Source organism: Strix aluco, chromosome Z (genome assembly GCF_031877795.1).
Source record: "Strix aluco isolate bStrAlu1 chromosome Z, bStrAlu1.hap1, whole genome shotgun sequence".
Classification (NCBI taxonomy): Eukaryota; Metazoa; Chordata; class Aves; order Strigiformes; family Strigidae; genus Strix; species Strix aluco.
Window position 1 is genome coordinate 95,178,138 of NC_133971.1, and position 18,207 is coordinate 95,196,344.

The 18,207-nt window shown below is 42.2% G+C and overlaps 1 protein-coding gene across 1 annotated transcript in view; it reads left to right on the forward strand.

The window, feature by feature from the left end:
* The window catches only part of LOC141918062 (netrin receptor DCC), a 629,575-nt gene that overhangs the window by 565,924 nt on the left and 45,444 nt on the right, over positions 1 to 18,207 (forward strand). The window contains exons 19-21 of the mRNA XM_074812087.1: positions 2,417 to 2,524; positions 5,198 to 5,392; positions 10,273 to 10,305. Coding sequence (XP_074668188.1) covers positions 2,417 to 2,524; positions 5,198 to 5,392; positions 10,273 to 10,305 — 336 coding nt within the window. The remainder of the gene's footprint in view (positions 1 to 2,416; positions 2,525 to 5,197; positions 5,393 to 10,272; positions 10,306 to 18,207) is intronic.

Sequence of the window (18,207 nt, forward strand, 5' to 3'; positions counted from 1 at the left end):
TATTGATTTGTTGTGGTTTTTTAAATGAAAACCACAGTACATGCCAGTTAATTAACAAAGGGAAAATAAGAGGGAATATATGTGTCCTTAGATTTTCCCATGTGATTGCAATGCAATTATCTGAGCTTGATGGAGCAGCTCTGTTAATTAAGGGCATCGTGCACTGCTGATCTTTATTGCCTATTTTGTACCCATTCCGCATGTTGAATTTCCCGTAATGATATTAAAGAACGTACATATCAGCATCGATACAGAATTCACTGGAGATTACTACCATGGCTAGGGAGAGTTGTTATGCCCATAATTCAAAAGCAACTTTCAGAGCCAAGTTCCATCCCCAGATCTGCCTACACAAGTCTTGCTGATATGAGGGGTGTTAATGAGCGCTAAGGGAAACATCTAAAGCTTTGCTTTTTCGCATAGTATCTTCTGTTCACAATCTGCTGAAAGCGGAGCTCAACTTCAGCCGCTCAGCGGGACTCATGTGACAGTCACCAGCGTGGAAAGCCTATGTTACATGAGGGGGCTTACCAGCCTTACTAGTTTAACCTCACAAAAGATAGAAAGTCTCAGAAGGGAAAGGGTTAGGTCATGAAAACATGGCAAAAGGGTTAATATCAGAGAACAGAAAATAGCGTTGAAGATAAAGATGCTGTTTGCAGACAGAGAGGTGGGCGCACTTTGGTGGAAATACAGTCGTTTATGTGAAGTTGGAGAATAATTACAAGATAGGCTCAGCCAAAGTAAAGAGAGGGGAAATGCTACTTTTAAAATCAAGTGTGATTCGTTTACAAAAAGGGTTATCACTTGCAGTTCCCTGAAACAGCAAGGCAGCCCAAGATGTTTGTTCTAGTAGACTGTTTTTTAAACTGATGGGCCAGTGTCCCAAGTTGGCTACAAGCTGAGTACCTTCTAAATGCCACACAAGACTCTTGAGAAATAATAAGAATAAGCAATAATGACAATAACAATGTCAACGTGGGGGCTCACGTCGTGCTGGGCATTGCTGAAGATTAAGAGACTTCTCAAAGATCTGGGAGCTTGTGTGGTGGCTTGCCTACTCTAGGCTAAGAAAGATGCTTCCGGCAGGAGCAGCTAATGTGAACTAAAGACTAAAGAAGACTGAAGTGAAACACTGTGAGTCCTGGTGGTGCTGGCTCTGGACATATCAGACTGAACGTGTTGTTCCTGCAAATGTAGCAAAGAAATAATCCACCATAAATCTACCACAAAGAGCATGAGCTGGCGAGTGGTCACCTACTTAGGAATGTAACAACGGTAACGGAAACTTTTGTTGTCTGTGTGCAGATTTCGTGGTTGCTTTCTGGATCCCGCTTTTGAAAAGTTCAACTGATGCGAATACCATGAGACCATCTGCTCGGTGTTATTTCAAAGGTGCAGGGACTCCTTCCGAATCCCCACACAAAGGGATCAATTCCTTGTGAGCAGAACCTGTATGGCAGCTGGCTCTTCCCTTTCTTCATGTTGTTTAAGATCATGTTGAATGTTCCTCACCCTGAAGATTTGTGTCTGTGCTTTAGATAGGGCTGGTTTAGCTCAGCACGATCCAACAGATTTTTAAAGCTTTACCTCGTAAAGTGAGACTTTGGAGCACTTCTTTGAACCTTCAAGAAAGTTATTTAGTGGCCATATGGGTAGGACACGGATGATGGGATGCCCGTACGCTCTGTTCTCCATGCTGTTATGCTATCGATACGCTCCAAGTCATCTACAGCCTGTACCAAAACGAAGTAAATGAACAATGAGCTCAGCGCCAATGTATTACTCCTCTCTCTTAACTATTTTTTAATAATTGCCTGGTTTTCCCTCCTCCTCTGGAGTCTTATGGTACGATTTAAAAATAGCTGAGACACTGTGCAAGGCCTCGTGGCCAGCATTAGTAAAGCAGGGCGCAAAGCAGGCTGAGATCCAACCTTCCATCCTTAAGGCAGTGGGAGTAGAAAAGCTGAGAATTTTCTATCATAATACATCCCAAGCTGAGCATATATTTAATGAATATACACAATTATATTTCTTTTATACTGGTACATGCCTACAAACGTTCCTAATAGAGAAGCCCCAGTATTATTGCTGTTATGAAATGTATAGGGCGCCCGGAATATATTGGATGTTCTTGGATGCCTCGGCGGTTGTTCAGCTGTACAGTAGGAGGATAAGAACTGTCTACCAAATCCTAACGTATCCACACACAGTGTGTTCTACAATTTCACTGTTAAAATATCACTTCTAGACAAATCATCTGTTACGTGTTTGAAATACAGCTAAGGACGCTCGCGTTCGAAGGGGTGTAAGAAAGCGGTGAACGCCTACAGAGTAGTTCATGCCTGCTACGGAGTATAAGGAATTTAAAAGAAGGTGGATAACTTCTGTTTTCCATTATTTTCATTATTTTCAGCTCCAACCTCTGCTCCCAAGGATTTGACGGTCATTACACGGGAAGGGAAGCCCCGGGCCGTCATTGTCAGCTGGCAGCCGCCGTTGGAAGCCAATGGAAAAATTACTGGTAAACATTGACATTATCCTGCATTCTCCATTTATTTACTGATCATTTGCTGCTTTCACCCTCTATCTCTTGTTTTGGTTTTTTTTTTTTTTCTTGGGTGCTATTTGATCTAACGTTACTTTACTTTCGCTTACTTTCACCAGCCAACTTGGTCTAGGATTCAAGGCAATGTTAGGAATCCTGCAAGAGCTAGAACTCTTACAGGGGGTGTAAATCCTTTACTTTTAAATGCTAAGAGCAGTAATATAACTTAAAAAATGCCGCACTTGAAGTGAATGTTTTGCGGTACGTGCTGCTCAGTGATAATTAGAAATGACTATAATAAGTACTTTGTTTGGCAATAATGCAATACATAATATACATAATGATACGTTGCTCAGTGGAGCACATCATGGGAGAATTTATTGGTAGATGGTTAATTTTACAATAACAATTTAAGGCGATGATCAGGGCAAACCCCTAATATTGACTGACAAGAACTGATCTTAATGAATGCTTCACAATACCAGATTTTTTTTTTTTCCAAAATACTGTATATAACCTCAGTGCCTAGTTAAGAATTCTGTTACAAACCTTCAATGTTAATTTAGTTTGAAAAATGTAGTAGAGTTCTATCTGAGATTTTGCATTTAAATTATCATCTTAGGCTGCTAACAGACATCTCAGAGGCATATAATTATTAGGAGAAGTATTCCTTATCTTCAAAAACGTGCTCATCACGGTCACATTGCTACAAACAGTTGGGTTAGACCAGTTCTACAACATATTTTTGGGTGGGAGAAAGTGTGCGTACGTCACTATTACTGCTGGTAATCCCAGCACCACGCTGCTGAAGCACTGCAAAATATCAATATAAGAGGAAGAACGCTTCAGAATGACGTCCCACGTGAGCCGTTAGCACTGAAGAGCACCAGGTCGGATTTTAGCAGTTGTAACTCAGCAGGGCTTCACTGGCATCGGATGAGCTGGTGTGAGTTACACCAGGCAAGTATCCCGCTTTATGTTACCAATAAAATAAGGATATATTTCCGTGTGGACATCACCCAGCAATAACGATTCCTAGGCTAGACTTGCGTAACTGTGTATAATTTCCCTCTACATTATCATCAGGACTTTACAATCCGTGACCGTGGCCGAAAGGAGGATGTTTTGATGAAATGGCTCTGTTTACACTAACCTAATTTAGCCATTAGAGAGAAGAAACGATCATTCTGATGGACAGCACACTGAAATGAGTGCTAATGGTCCTGATGCCCCAGCGACTAAAAGAGAAAATAAAATAAAAGCTTTCCTGACTTCCAAGACACGAAATGACTCCGTGGTAGCAACTTTTATGGAGTTTTTCCATCGACAGCAGCATTCAGACCTGAGAGCAGACTAGGTCCCCTGCCATCCATGCACAAACTTCTTTCTCGTAGCACTTGGTTGAAGAAATACTCTCATAGGGATTTTTTTACTGCATATGTGGTCAAATGTTTCTTAGAGGTATCAAGCAGAGGATTGTGGGGAGTAGAAATGTCCCTAACAACCGAATCTTCATCCCTACAAATGCTTGAGCGGGTGTATTTCTGTTCATTTGAGAAACTATATATATTTTCATTACTTTATATATATTAATTCAAATGTCAAGGTCAGAGAAACTGTTTTAATAACACCAAACTACAAGCCTCTAAATAAAATTCTGTACGATAAAACAAGAAAAAAAAAAAAATGCCCACAAAAATGTATCGCTTCCATCCTAACACTGCCTGTCTATGACCAGTGTGAGCATTCACGCAGAATGAGTTTTGAAAAGCATCTTTATTGCAGAAAAGAATAGAGAAAGAGCAATAATAAGCCTTACACCAGCTTTGGAGTAATTTTGGATCCAGGCACAAAGATGAAACCCAGAAGACCCACTCGGGCTCTCCCTGTGCCAGTAGCTCCCTCCTACAGCACAACACTGAAGACCAGACTTAGAGTCAGGTTTTCAGGGAAAAAATTAGATATTTTCAAGGTTAGGCAGAGAGTCCTGTTGCAGGGTGTGCTATACCTCTCAGCCTTGCTCACAGACTTTTTTCCATCTTCCCAAAATTTCATTTGCTGGCAAAATACTTCCTACAGTTATCGCTTTCTAACACAGGTACCTCAGTCTCTAAGTTCTAAAACTTTTAAGTTTTATTCAGTGTTAAGTAGTTACCATAGTACTCTGCGTTACCAAAATTTTTAATTCTTCATTCTTTTCCCCAAAATACTTTCCCCTGTAGATGCCAAGCAATATTGCATGGCTTCCCATAAGCAGCCAGATGTGTGTCATTAATACCATTTAGTTTTATTTCAGCCCTGAAACACTAAGGACTTATATCGTATGGTTTATGGCAGCTATCAGACTGAATGGCGCACACCTGAATTTGAGAAACACACTTGTAGCAGCCTTTTAATGCCTGCTACCTATTTTTATATTTGTTAAATCTGTATTTCTTACAGTGAAGACTGTAATTGTGGGTTCGTCCTGAAAATAGACAAAAATGTTTGTCATAACATTCCTCAACACGATTTTGATTGGAGACCCGCCGTCCCTGCTTTTAAAAAGAAAATCCTAATTTTTAAGACACCAGAATTTTACCTGTATTTCGTAACAGAAGCACGTTAAAATTTGGTTGAAGTACTAACTGAGAGACTGTGTTTATTCAGCTTACATCCTCTTCTATACTTTGGACAAGAACGCTCCCATTGATGACTGGGTTATGGAGTCCATCAGCGGTGACCGGCTCACCCACCAGATCATGGACCTCAACCTGGACACCGTCTACTACTTCAGAATCCAAGCTCGCAACGCCAAGGGAGTGGGGCCCCTCTCCGATCCTATTTTCTTCCGGACGCTGAAAGGTTTGGATTTGTGTGCTCTGGATACTGATGATACATAGAATTTTCTTATGCCTCTGTGGGAGCTTTGCAATTAATTCCGTGTCAGCCAGAAGAGATCCTACTACTTGAAACTATTATTGAGAGATAAAAGCAAAATGCTACGTAGAGTAGTTGACAAAAGTAAAGCACATAATGAGGCAGTAACCGTATTTTAAAATTCAATCAGCTGGGGGAAAGCGCTCTGACACCACCTAACTTTCTGCTATCAATAATAAGGCTAATTGGATCTGACTGGATTTCTCTAGGGAGGTCCCTTTTCATTTTGGATCCTCTGGTGACTATAGGAACCTGTAGTGACTCACTCCTATCAACAGAGTAGGCATGCAAAATTACAATTAAAAACCTCAGCAGGCTGAGATGCAACTTGACTTTGCGTGGGGAAAGTTGTTCCAGGTATTTTTCAGTACCTCTTATTAACAGACTCATTAATACCTGATCCCTCTCCCTCAGTGACCAAGGGAGAAGGAGCAGGCAAAACAGGGGCACCCATTATTTTTTGGCTGGTATTTCAGCACCGATGTGTTTACGTGAGCGAAGGATTGCCCTTGTATCAGACTCAATTCCAAATTAATGTGGAGAGATATTCCTCTTCTCTCTTCCCTGCTGCCTGTCTGTGTGAAGCCCTGACACAATCTACCCAGAAATTATTAGTTATGAAGTTATAAGCAATACGACCGTGAGTGGGAAGCAGGGTGCTTGCTGCACCTCTGCTCCTTATATTTTAACTGTCACTCATTCATTTGCACAAAGATATGAAATTACTTTTAAAAGAGACGTGTAATTAATGAAAAACTCAAATGACATAAACAGCGAACCTATTCCAGGGAAGAAGCATGGCATATGAGAGAGCACGTTATCGCTGTCTTCTCTAGAGAAAATCCAGGGATTTGTATATAAAAATAACATCTTGGCAGAAGGTAATTGAAACTGGATGCAGGCTGGGCCTGAGAAGTCACGACTAGAGGGAAATTCAGCCTCAAACCTGCGCCTGAGAGGCTTGGAATTAGCGTTCACGCTCAAGCCTCTTTTTAATCAGTTATAAGTGACTTCATTTAACGGGAGCTGCACGAAAGCCAAGCGCAACGACTGCAGGGAAGGGGTGACACACCATCGTTCCCGTTGGGGGATTTGTTTGTTTGTTTGGCGAGAGCTCGTATTTGAGTTCGTCTTTTAGCAAACCTTCATGCAAATAGGAGATTTTTTGGCTGCCTCTGAGGGCAAGAGGGGAAACTCCATTTTCAGCCATTAAGGAAAGCTTTCGATGAATGAGCCCGCGTCCTCAGCGGCGCTGGCGGAGAGCTTGTCCTTTTTCCTTCCCCGATACCGGTGTCCCTAAAGCACGCTATCGACCGTTCAAGCGGGGAGTGAAAAGCCTCATACAACAGTTTTTTGTGAATTCACAAGGAAAAAAAGATGAAAAATTGTATCAATTTGTTCTGAGCTTATCACCGCCTGCCCAGGTTTGCAGGACTTACTTGTCCAAGTCATGTTTCACTTTGAATGAATTATTGGTAAGATCCTGATTATTCATTCTCCACCGCCATGAAATGTGAAGAGATAGCACTTTGCGGGTGCTTCATCTCTATCAAGCGGATGGTGCCAACTTAATTTCATGCTCACAATTTGTGCCAAGCAGAAGTAGTCTATTAGGCTGAGTTTAAAATGAGTCAAGGCATCAAAATATAATAACGGCAGACTAATGAGATATGAAAAGATATAGAGACCCAGATATCTAACCAAACCAAAAGATGAATGCACTTGATATCAGCTACTTTGTAATGTTTACACAAAGTACCATAAAACTCATTTGGGAAATGAATTGTAGATCAGACAGCATCAACAGATACCAAAAAGATGAATTTATACATTTGTTACATCTTGTAATAGCCTACGAGGAGTATGTCTAATACCCTGCCATGAATACTTAATGATATCCACCCTAAATATGTCATGTTCAATACTATTCAACTGTTTTTTTGACAAATCTATCCCCGCACTTGAGGTGAAAAGACTTTCTGAAGTCTTGAGCGCGTTCTGAATTATGCAAAAATGTTGGTTTCCTGCCCTTAATGATTATTAACAGAAGATGCGTATGTGCCATATGGTAATGCGCGCTCGGATGGCAAATCTATGTCCTGATCAGAGGGAGTTTTAAATCACGAGGAACGAAACAAGCATCAAAGATCCACTAAGTCACCCACTGTCTCGTTTCATATATTATAGCACATAAAGCTACTCCAAGGAAACCGAGCCATTACTTGTGTTGTAATTGCAATGTGAGTATTTGTAGTGACTTTCCTTTCCTAATGAAAATGTAGTGATCTGTGAGAAAGAGATATGTTTAGTAGTAAATAACACTACCACGGAGCAGTGAGTTTATATTCTTCCACCTCAGCTCCACTGATGATAATAAACAGGCAAATGGGGAAATCCTTAGCTTATGTAAATTGTCGTTACACTGTGAACTTCAATCAATCTGCGACAGTTTCCATCAGTTGAGGATCTGCTTTTTTTATGCTCTGACTGGTTAAATTTATCACTTAAAGCGTGAAGAATCTGATACACACATTCTTAAGGACGTGGAGTAGAAGGATAAAATGGGATCGATCATCCCGCTTTTTATTTTTGGTATATAATTTACACCAAAATTTGAGGTTGTTACTAGGATTTTTCTTACTCCTTACTGACTACTTCAGTAATATTATATATACATACACATGTATATGTGTTTCTGGAAGAGAAGCAGAGAGTGCCCAAATAGTATGTGCATTTTGCAGCCTTTCACAGTGTATTATCACAGATTGCCCCTGAAGTGAAAGTCCAAGTCTCAATGTTATATGACTTTTATGGCATATAAATGAATCCTTTTCAGAAATTCGGGAAGTTGCAGAAGTAAATAAATAGTCTGAAATTTGCAGTTGCCCAATGAGATGTGACAGCTAAAGAGGGAATGAATGAACCGATGACAGAGAGACAAGAAGGGGGATTTCCTCAGTCTTTGAAATAATTGGTCGGTGATTTGTTTTTTTCAGCTGTTACAGAAAGGAGCAAATCTCACGACTGCACCTACTAAATATGCTTATGCTTCCTTCTGCTCAGCCATACTTATTTTGGATTTTAGCCAGCATTTACAAAGCCCTTCCCTGAGTGCTGAGCTCCTTTAATTAAAGAAAATGAAAGAGTAGTATTCTGCTTATCAGAATCACACAAAACATTACATCAATATGTATAAACTGGAAAAAGTTGCCTGTTAATGCACCTACAGACATAATGAATAAAATCCCGGATCAGATGTGGTTTTAAAGGGAAGAGTGGAAAAGGAGAGAGGGAGGAAGACGTCATGGGCTGCTTCATAGCACTCTCAGATATTCCCATCGTGTTAAGATCAGCAAGGAAAACTATTCACGGGCTTTCGATAGGACCCCAGATTAAAAGTTGCCGCTGTGCCTTTTCTAAAAGAGCCCTGAAATCACAGTCCCCCAGTCCCCCCTTGACCCCTCCTTTTGGCAAGGATGGTGTGGGGCAGCATTTCTAGCCCTGCAGTGCCCTCTAATGCTGCCTCATCGTTGTGGTTCAAAAACACATCCCGGTCCATAACCGGCACCAAACGTGAACCCTTCTCCATGACCTTGCCCGACATTGCCCACCCGGGCTTCAACGTTGCGCGGCTCCGTTGCCCGGAGAAGGCAGCCAACGCCGAGCGGTGCCAGGGCAGCATCTAATCGATGGAGGTAACTGCAGTCACGAGCAAGTTTTCACGTTTTCATGAATATATTTGTCCTAAGGGAAAGGCGACGGCCAAGGTAGGGCTCGGTGGGGAGGCACAGGCTGACAGATTTCTAGAAAGTTGGAGGCAATGTGCTCCATATACACCTCTTCTTTGCATCTGTGTGAAAAACTCTGAAAGGGGGGGGGGGGGGAAATGAGCTGAGGGTTTGGGGGTCATCAAAGGAGCTATTCCCCCTCTGCCACAGGCTTGGAACTCATCGATGTAAATGGAAATTTCTGCTAGTTCAGTACCTCTGTTCCTAGCATGATGCCATGATCTAGGGGAGGTTTTGTAGGGATTTTAGCAGCGAGGGGAGCAGCACGCTCTGCGCCCAGAGGCAGTGGTTATTTGACTTCCAGATTCATGTGCCAAATCACTTCTTTTTCCCCCAATTTCCTGTACTTAAGATTCTTGCATAATTTATTAAGCAGAGGACTGGTTAATGCTCTATGATGGTTATGAATCCGAGGAAAGTTTAATTCCCTCAGCCATATCATAAATAGTCAGAAGTTGTAACTGTGCAGGAAGGCTTTTAATATATCTATTGAATTTTGAAGTCTTATCTGGTGCACTTCAGATCACTCTTTTATGGTTATTATGCAAAAAGATGTAAATAGTTTTAAACCCTTTGTAAAAATGTGAAACAATGATAATATAAGTCAGACTGAGCTTTCAACTTGTAGGTGATTTGACTGTAATTATTTAAAGTAGTGTGTCTCTTTCCTTTCTGGCTTAATTAAACTTCCCCGATTATATTGAAAAAGAACAAGAGAATGAAAAAATGCTGCGGTAAAGGTATCACACTTGGAAGAACTTGGTGGAAATATCTGCTCTAAGGAATGGTTCAACCTGCGTTCAGAATTCAGGGAGCGTCTGGTCTTAGCCGTATGGTTGAGTTTTAGGTAGGTCTGCGAGGAGCAAGGAGCTGGCCTCCATGATCATTCTGGGTCCCTTCCACCCGGAGATGTTCTGTGTTTCTATGATTCTGTGTTTGTCCTCGCAGTTCTCCAGGATGCGTCGGCTTGCCTGCGCGGAGCTGTCAGCCTCTAATGACATTGTCTCTTTCTTGCAGTCGAGCACCCTGACAAAATGGCTAATGACCAAGGTACGGTGCCCTCAATCTGTCGCCTTTTCTGCCGGAGCCTCGGGGAGGGGGCCGTGCTTTTCACCTGGGCTGCACACCTGATGAGGCAGACGCTGGCGGGATAATTAATCTTGTTAATGAAGTTCTGCTCGGCTGAGGCTGCTGCTTTGATGGGGAAGATGTAAATTTTCAGGAGAGGAAATTGTTTTGTCTCTTTTCTGAAGGACCAATTAATATGTCAAGCTTCTTTGTATGAAATAAATTTTTAGTCTCTCTGCTGCACTTCTGAATAATTCACATTAAGTATAATTAAGCTCAGCATAATTTCCAGGCTCCTCTTGCACCCTTTCGTGGGTTATAGATTAAAGTTCAAAAGCCTCACAGCGAGAAGTCATAAATCGTCTTTTCTCTCAAACCAGCAGCTTCTGTTTAATAATAGCAAAGTTTAGTCAACTTTTCAAGGCATTATCATTACATTTTCCAAATATGAATATATGTCTGATTAGTCACAGTTCCTCCGCTCCTATCTCCTTTCGAATACTCGTGAAGTCTGTTGCTAGGATATTTTTTTTTCCTTTTTTGACTTTAGACCTATTTATTCCTAAGTATTTCTTTCAATTGCGGCGAGAGCATTGTTCATTTATGTGACATCTGCCCAAGGAAACAGTCACGGTGACGTTTGGAAAATTCAGGCCTGAGCTTGCAAGGTTTATTTGGATTTGAGCTCTGACTTACCACTAGTTTAAAAGGCAAATTGAGGTGTAAACCTCAAATCCTCAGCTTGACTTAACAGGTACCGTCATACCCCAATTTAGGGAGTTAACTTGCAATAGATAATTCCCAGGGAAGACAAGGAAGTGTTATTTAGAAGATCAAAGTCAACTCTAGGCCTTTTCATAGGTTTTACTCCAGCCTGGAGCATCCCTGGAGGTAACCCAGAGCGTATTTCTTCCCTAGGATTGTACCAGGTACCACGTACAGTCTCACAGCAAGGTAGCATGTTGGAGAGACCTGCTCTCAGCCAATTTTGGAAATTCACCCTCTGATTTCAGCCTGTGATTTGCTGAAAGAAGTAGAAGTATACAAATCATAAAATTAAAAGCTAGTTTGCTCAGTACGATTTTTTTTGCACCACAGCACACTCAAATTGAAAATGTCAGGTTTGAATAGTCAAAAACTACTCTTAAAGGGTAAAGGGGTTAGGTTACAAAGAATCCTGAAAGTAAATAGTCAGTATATTTTTTTTTTTTTTTAAATTTGCATTTAAGATGTTTTCAGGCAGGTTTGGGAAACCTAGGAGAGGTTTCAGCACAAGGTATCCCCTGGTAAGCAGGAATGAAAAAGTGTCAAGTTCAGGATTTTTGAAAAATAAGGAAAAAAGTAAAGCTAGATGGAAAGTAGTTTGTGTTTTAGTTCTTCACTGAGCGTGTTGCTGTTTAATGGATCTCATGGCACAGCACGTGGAGCATCTGCCTTCTTTGCTGCTTGTGGTTTTCCAGTGGCAAAGCCCTCCCTGAGGCATAACCCGCTGGAGGACAACCCCTCCTATAGACCTGGTCCCTTCTTTCTCAATATTTGTTCCACATCTTCTGCCCATGAAGCAGGTTGTCTGTGAAAGCAGATTCTACTTGCTTCTTTTCATGTAACGCCGCAGAAAATTTTGTTGGCTGCTCTACATACAATTTTTGCAACGCTTTATGGGAGAAGAAAAAAAAAAAAAAAGGAAATGTAGAAAAGCATTTTTAGGTCTTCACATTCATTTAAGTTCCATTGAGTGGGGAGCTTAGGCCCATCACAAGGTATAAAGAACCAGATCCTCTGCAAAGACCTGCCTATCCCACCTTGTGCTGTAGTTCGTTAACGAGGAGATATAAATAAGCATGACAGGTTAAGTGCAGCTGCTCTGTATATGGTAGGTGAATACATATTCCTCAAAGTACCACAGAAAAAAAGAGGTCTGGGTCGTTTTCCTTTTGTGCATCGTGTTCTCCTGGGCTGTGCCCCTCGCTAGGGTTTTCCTTGCTACAGAAGAACCGTCACCAGAATAATTAATTATCCTTGAAGAGCCTGAACAGTGTTTGCAACCTATTTAGTGAATGATAATCCATATAGAGTTTAAAACAGGGAAGATTTCAACCAGTCTCCTGTAAGTCCTTGCAGCGTGATGTCTGGCTAAAGCAGGTCCCCAGGGTGGTGACTGTGTCGGGCTTACAGCTGTAGCCTGTAAATTCCCGTTTGCTTCAGGTATGGTGAGGGCTTTTTTTCATTTGATTTGAGTCAAATAACTTACAAAACTGAAATGAGGTTAGCGTGTCTTTAGCAGACAGCAGGTATGCACGGCATGAGTTAAACACAGCCAGTCACCAGTACGTAAATACTGTTTTTTGCCTGGGTAGTTGAAATACACTGCATTTTCATTTTTTAGGACTGTAGTATATAAGGAGAAATTCTCAGCCTTTTGTTGTATCTTCCATAGTCTTGTTGATATCTTGAATTCAGTTTCCATTTTTACATGATCTCAGTGATGGATTCCAATAAGACAATATCTGAGGTTTTCGCTTGCATTTACTTGATCTTTAGGCATCTCTATTAAAAATAAGTGGCTGGTGCCAGGTCTCACTGTAACTGTACTCTAAACACAAGCATTAAGACAAACAAAGTTTCTAAAAGCTCATTTGCCTTAGAAGTCATCAAATCTAATTCTTTAATCAGCCTGAACCAATGCCGACTGAAGTCAGTGGGAGCCTTTTAAATTACTCTGTGCTTTGGACAAGGCCCTGAGGGCCATCTCTGCCACGAATGCAATTCTTATTGAGTGACATGAATTAACTCTGGTAGGTCATCTGTCTCTAATGGACGGCTCGTGGCTCCCGAGTTCAGGAAGCAAAATTAACTTCCGTGGCAGCAAAACACTGGTGGAGGGTGTGCGACATGCGAGGGGTTTGGGCAGAGACACCGAGGTTTCAGGGCATGAGGAGATGGAGCTTTGATGACCCCAGGTGTGGGATCTGCTAAGAAGGGACGGTACATCTGCTGCCATCCTTAGGTGCAAAAAAGGAGGTAAGGCGGAGAGTAGAGTTTAGGAAGGAGGAGAGTAGAGTTTAGGGAGAATTTCAGAGGTTTCTTGGTCAGGGCAAATATGCTCCCTGTTGCTGCAACTCGCTGAGAGAGAAGATACCAGCCGCTGCAAGAAGGGGCTACCACCGGGAAGAGGAAGGAGGCAAGAGATACCCCACCTCTGCTACTTCATTTTGCCCATGAGTTTTGCCCACAACAGCGTTGAGCCCGTCGTGTCCCGTCCTGTGGAATCTTTGGTCCGCAGCTGTCTGACAGAGAATGAGAAATCCTGGTGATGAAATGCAAATAATGCTCCCAAGGTGCAAACACCGTTATCCAAAGGGCAAAGAGAGGAGCATCGGCATCTAGAGAATCAAATCACACACTTCCCAAGAGAGCCCTTAAATCTGATGTGGGTGCCAAGCCCGTAAATGTGTCAGCTTCTCCGCAGATTTTTATTTTGCATGTGTGCAACCGGTAGAGCAGGACATATGCAAAGGTAGTAAAAATGGTAATTTAAAAGTAAGACTAAAATTACATTTTCAGATGCTCAAGAGAGAATTTTTGTCACAAACTTTATGTGTGTGGGACAAGGCCAGATGCTTTCAGATGAGCTGTTGTAGAGGCTTCATGGAGTCTAAAAAACCCTATTTATGATTTTAATATAGAGGCAAACTGGGCAAAGAAGAGATTAATTCCTTGTGTTTTGTCTTACCCCTGTTTCCATATGATAAAACAATATTAAATTCTTTAGTCCGTATTTTGTCAATATTTGTCAACAGTTTTGTGTTGCCATCGGAATTAGATCTCTGCGAGAGCAAAAAAGCCAATTTCTGCCCTTGGACTACAAATGTTTTATAACATCCCCTGTAAACTTTGATAAAAGGAAGCGTACACAATTTTGAACAAATGCTTCTCCTTATCTTAGGGAATTTCAACACATTTTGCTTGTTCAATTGTTTTCTGAAAACATACCTCCCGTGAAATGGGTCATATAAATCTACCTAGATAAATTCATATATTGCTATGGAATACTGTTACATATGGAATACAGGTATGATTTTTTTATATATATATATGACGTTACTCTTCTCAAACTGCAAACTGGATATTTACAAGTTGAGATTTAATGTTTACTGCCATGGTGAGGCCAGTGGGAAGTCTCCTGTTCCCATGCCTGGAGCAAGACCAGTGACCATACCCAGGACAACAAAAGGCCCATGGAGAAGACCATCCATGACAGACATCCACAGCTTTTCTTTCCAAATCCTGAGGAAAACGGTGGTCTGCATAGTTTTGCATCCAGTCTGGAGACACGTGGAAGGGTTTCCACGTGACACTTGGGGGACTTTGCCTCTCCTGAACAGGAGATGAACACTGGGTACTTGAGGCGCACCTACTATTTTGCACCGCAGCTCTCTGCATCTCGTGAGTTAACAGCGCACCACTTGCTTCAGCTTTCGGGGTAAGAAGGTTTGAAGCACAGTCTGGTCACGCCTGGAATTTGACTTTCTGCAGTTCAATATTTTCCGTGTTGGATTATTGCAGGCGTGTTGCTCTTTGCCCATTTGAAACCTTCCTGTGCTCATTTTTCTGCATATGCCTTCCTGCATGAAAGCAGCTGCCAGTACATCTCCAGCCTGATATCAGGCCCAAAACAGTCGCATCGTCTCATACTGTGACTGCAGAAGGCATCAAGTTTGTCTCTTTTTTTTTTCTGCTAAAGCTTTTGATGGCTCCAGGCTTTCAGTTCTGAAGCTATTTTGCAAACTCTGAGCGTAGCAGCAGTGAAAGGATGAGCAGTTCAGATCTTTTTCAAAGACCTGCCTCCTAAACAAATAATGCAGTGGTCTGTAACGCTCTTTGCTAGAGAAAAGAAATAAGAAGTAGCCCATTTATCAGAATAACTCCTTCTGGGGGAAAAAAAAAAACAACTTTCAAACTCTGTCATCTGGCTGTGTTTACCAAGCAGGTGTAGGAACTCTTTCCTAAGGTCCAAAAAATGGAAAGCATCTCAGAAGGCAAGGCATGCTTGAAATTTAAAGAAGGGTTATTCCTGCATATTGGTTGTGTTTCCTTCTACGCTGAGCCATGGTTGAGACAGCTGTCTCTGGATGTACTTGAAACAGAAGGACTAGAAAGGCAACAGGTATTAGGGTATCTGTTCACCTAATCTTGTATTTCTGCCCCAAGCCCCAGCATCTTTCCAAGAAGTCTGCCAGTTTATACTTTCTCCTAAGCAAATTTGCAAACACCTCTGCCTTCGCTGAGCTCTTCAGCTGTCACCAGGCCAACGCGGGCGTCTGCTTCGTTATCAGGTGCTGACCATAGTTGGGAAGAAGACACAAGTCCTCATGCTCTGACTTGTTTAAATGCTGATGGATGCAGAACCTCAGCGATGAGAGCTAATATTGTACATCTCGGTGTCGGACAGAGGTGGGTACCTTCAAAAAGCAGCTTTTCCCATCCCAGATGAGCAGGTTCGGTCATGGTTGTGAGGTTTCCTCCTCTCATTGCTGACCAAAGAGGAAAATTGTGCATGGCCATGCACAGGGAGATGGATCCTCACCTCGGTGTTCTTTGAAGTCAACGTGTGACCCACCGCTGTCCTCCCACCTGGGCGTGCGAGTACGCGATGAGGCTGCACAGCATTGCCCATCTCAGGCTGAAGAGCAGCCTCTGGAGCGATACTGAACTGTGTAACGTGTTTTATTCAACCTTTCTCTCTTCTGACTTGTATTTCTACCTTCCCAGATGAATTTGAACAAGGTTCTAGGGGGATGCTTTCATTTCTCTCAGATGTCTGTGTGTCTGCTCTGGGCAGAAGCTCCCATTGCCCCTTTCTTTTCAGCCATTCTCCTTCCTCTGCTCCTACTCTGCTGTGTTGGAGCATCCTTATTCCACCAGGTTTCTAGGAGGGCTGCAGCTCAGCAGCGAGCTGGAGCTGACCCCCCGAAGGCAACTTGCTATCTTCCACTCTATTCTGGAGCAGGCTTCCAAGTGTTCAGCACCGTAACTAATTTAAGGAGTGGAAACAACAGCAGCTTTTCCGATGGCACCATACACCTGACAGTTGCGTTGGCTGTGAGAGCCAATGACTTAGTTTGTGTGCTGGAACCTCCCAGTGATTTAGTTTGCATGCTTGAACCTCCCTGGGGACACTCACGGGGCAGGAAATATCACTTACAGTCTGCGCTGTCTCATATGACAATATTGCTCGACTTATTTTCTCCGTATTTTGGACTGTTTGGGGCAAAATACAGCAACAGTGGTAGTGCGGGGCCGTGTCTGGTTCAGAGGAGCCAGACGATGTAACAGCAGCATCATTCCCCCTCCAGCTCAGGTAGTTGGCTTGCAGTGAGCATTTTACAAGGAGAGAGCGTTCCCTCAACGTCTACAAATCTGCCCGGGCCGTGCAGGGATATCTGAAGTTTACAAAAAGGAAAGAGATTTACAGCAAAACGACAACAGAATTTTTGGCCAATTTCCAGGTGCTGGAGACCTGAGAGGATGAAGAACTGTTGTCACTGACAACTTGATTTTTTTTTGCCTTGACAAGACCAAGCTGAAATGTTTATTTTATATAATGGCACCTGAGATACAGTTGTGGGAAAAGGATATGTTTTTTCAGATAAAGGCTTGAGTTGCTAAAACATTTGAAGGACAGATCTGGGGGAAAATAGAAGTTAAACAGAGAAGTGAGAGGTGAGAAATCATATGTAGGTTCGTATGGATGCAGGTTTTGGTACCTCTGATACAGATGCCTTTAATCCAACTCATTAAAAAAGTAGGAAAATCAAGGTTAAAGAGTGTTTAACCTCCATTTAGAAAGGCAGTTCTCAAAGAAACAGCTGCTGAGTCAAGATTTCATAATGGTTTGTTGCAAAAGATGGAATAATACCAAAAAAAACCCCAGCTTCACTGGAAACTGGTGGAAGTTAAAGAGAGAGTCCATTGTCTGGCCCCCCAAAAAAACCCCAAATGAGATCTGGACGTAGCTGTTGAGTTATGCCCGCCTTGTACTTGACTTTCTGGCTGACACTGAGGGTTTCCAGCTAAACTCGGTGGCACAGTTTTGTACTTGGCTTCTGTAAGACAAAAAACCCACCGGTGGATTTGGGAAGGAGGTGGAGAGTGACAGCAATAGCGAGTCCAGTGCGAGCAGAGTGCAGTAAAGATATCGAAGACGAAGACTGAGTGGAAGCACACAGGTTAGCTTAACTTTTAAAATTAAATTTATTTTAAAGGTAGTCAAAACCTGACACCTTAAAACCAAGTGAAGCAATGACCTTGAAGCAGCAACGTTCTCGCACATCGTTTGAGGTTTTTTAAAGGGAAATACAAGCTAAGCTGTTGCTGAGTGAAAGCTAGAGATAGAAATGATTCGTGGGGGTGTGTTGGCTTGGAACAGAGCATGGGTAATCCTTAGGGGTTTAAGCCCTACCTACCCTTTAACATAGAAACCGTAGAACGCATCAGAGATCTACCTCCCATCTCCTAAGTGCTTAGATTTCTGTGTTTTTCCAAATATTGAATAATATTTGGATGTCTTAATAGCAGAACAGAGCTGAATTACCATAAATTCGGTCTTGGTGATCCCTGACAAAGTCTTGTTGAAATACTGTTTGTTAAGAGTTATTTGCCTTCCTGTCTCTTATCAGTGAAATTGCCTCTGATTAGCAGTTGGGCCTTTTGAAAGAGTTGCCCTCAGTGGGTAAAACTGGAAGACTCTGCTGCCTTGGGATGGTTTTAAAACTTAAAGTGTTTCAGAAACATTTCCAGGCCAAGAACCCCCCGAGATGGATGGCGTAGCCCGAACCTTTCCCTGGTTGCCTCCGTGTTGCAGCCATCCCAAATAAATGGCAT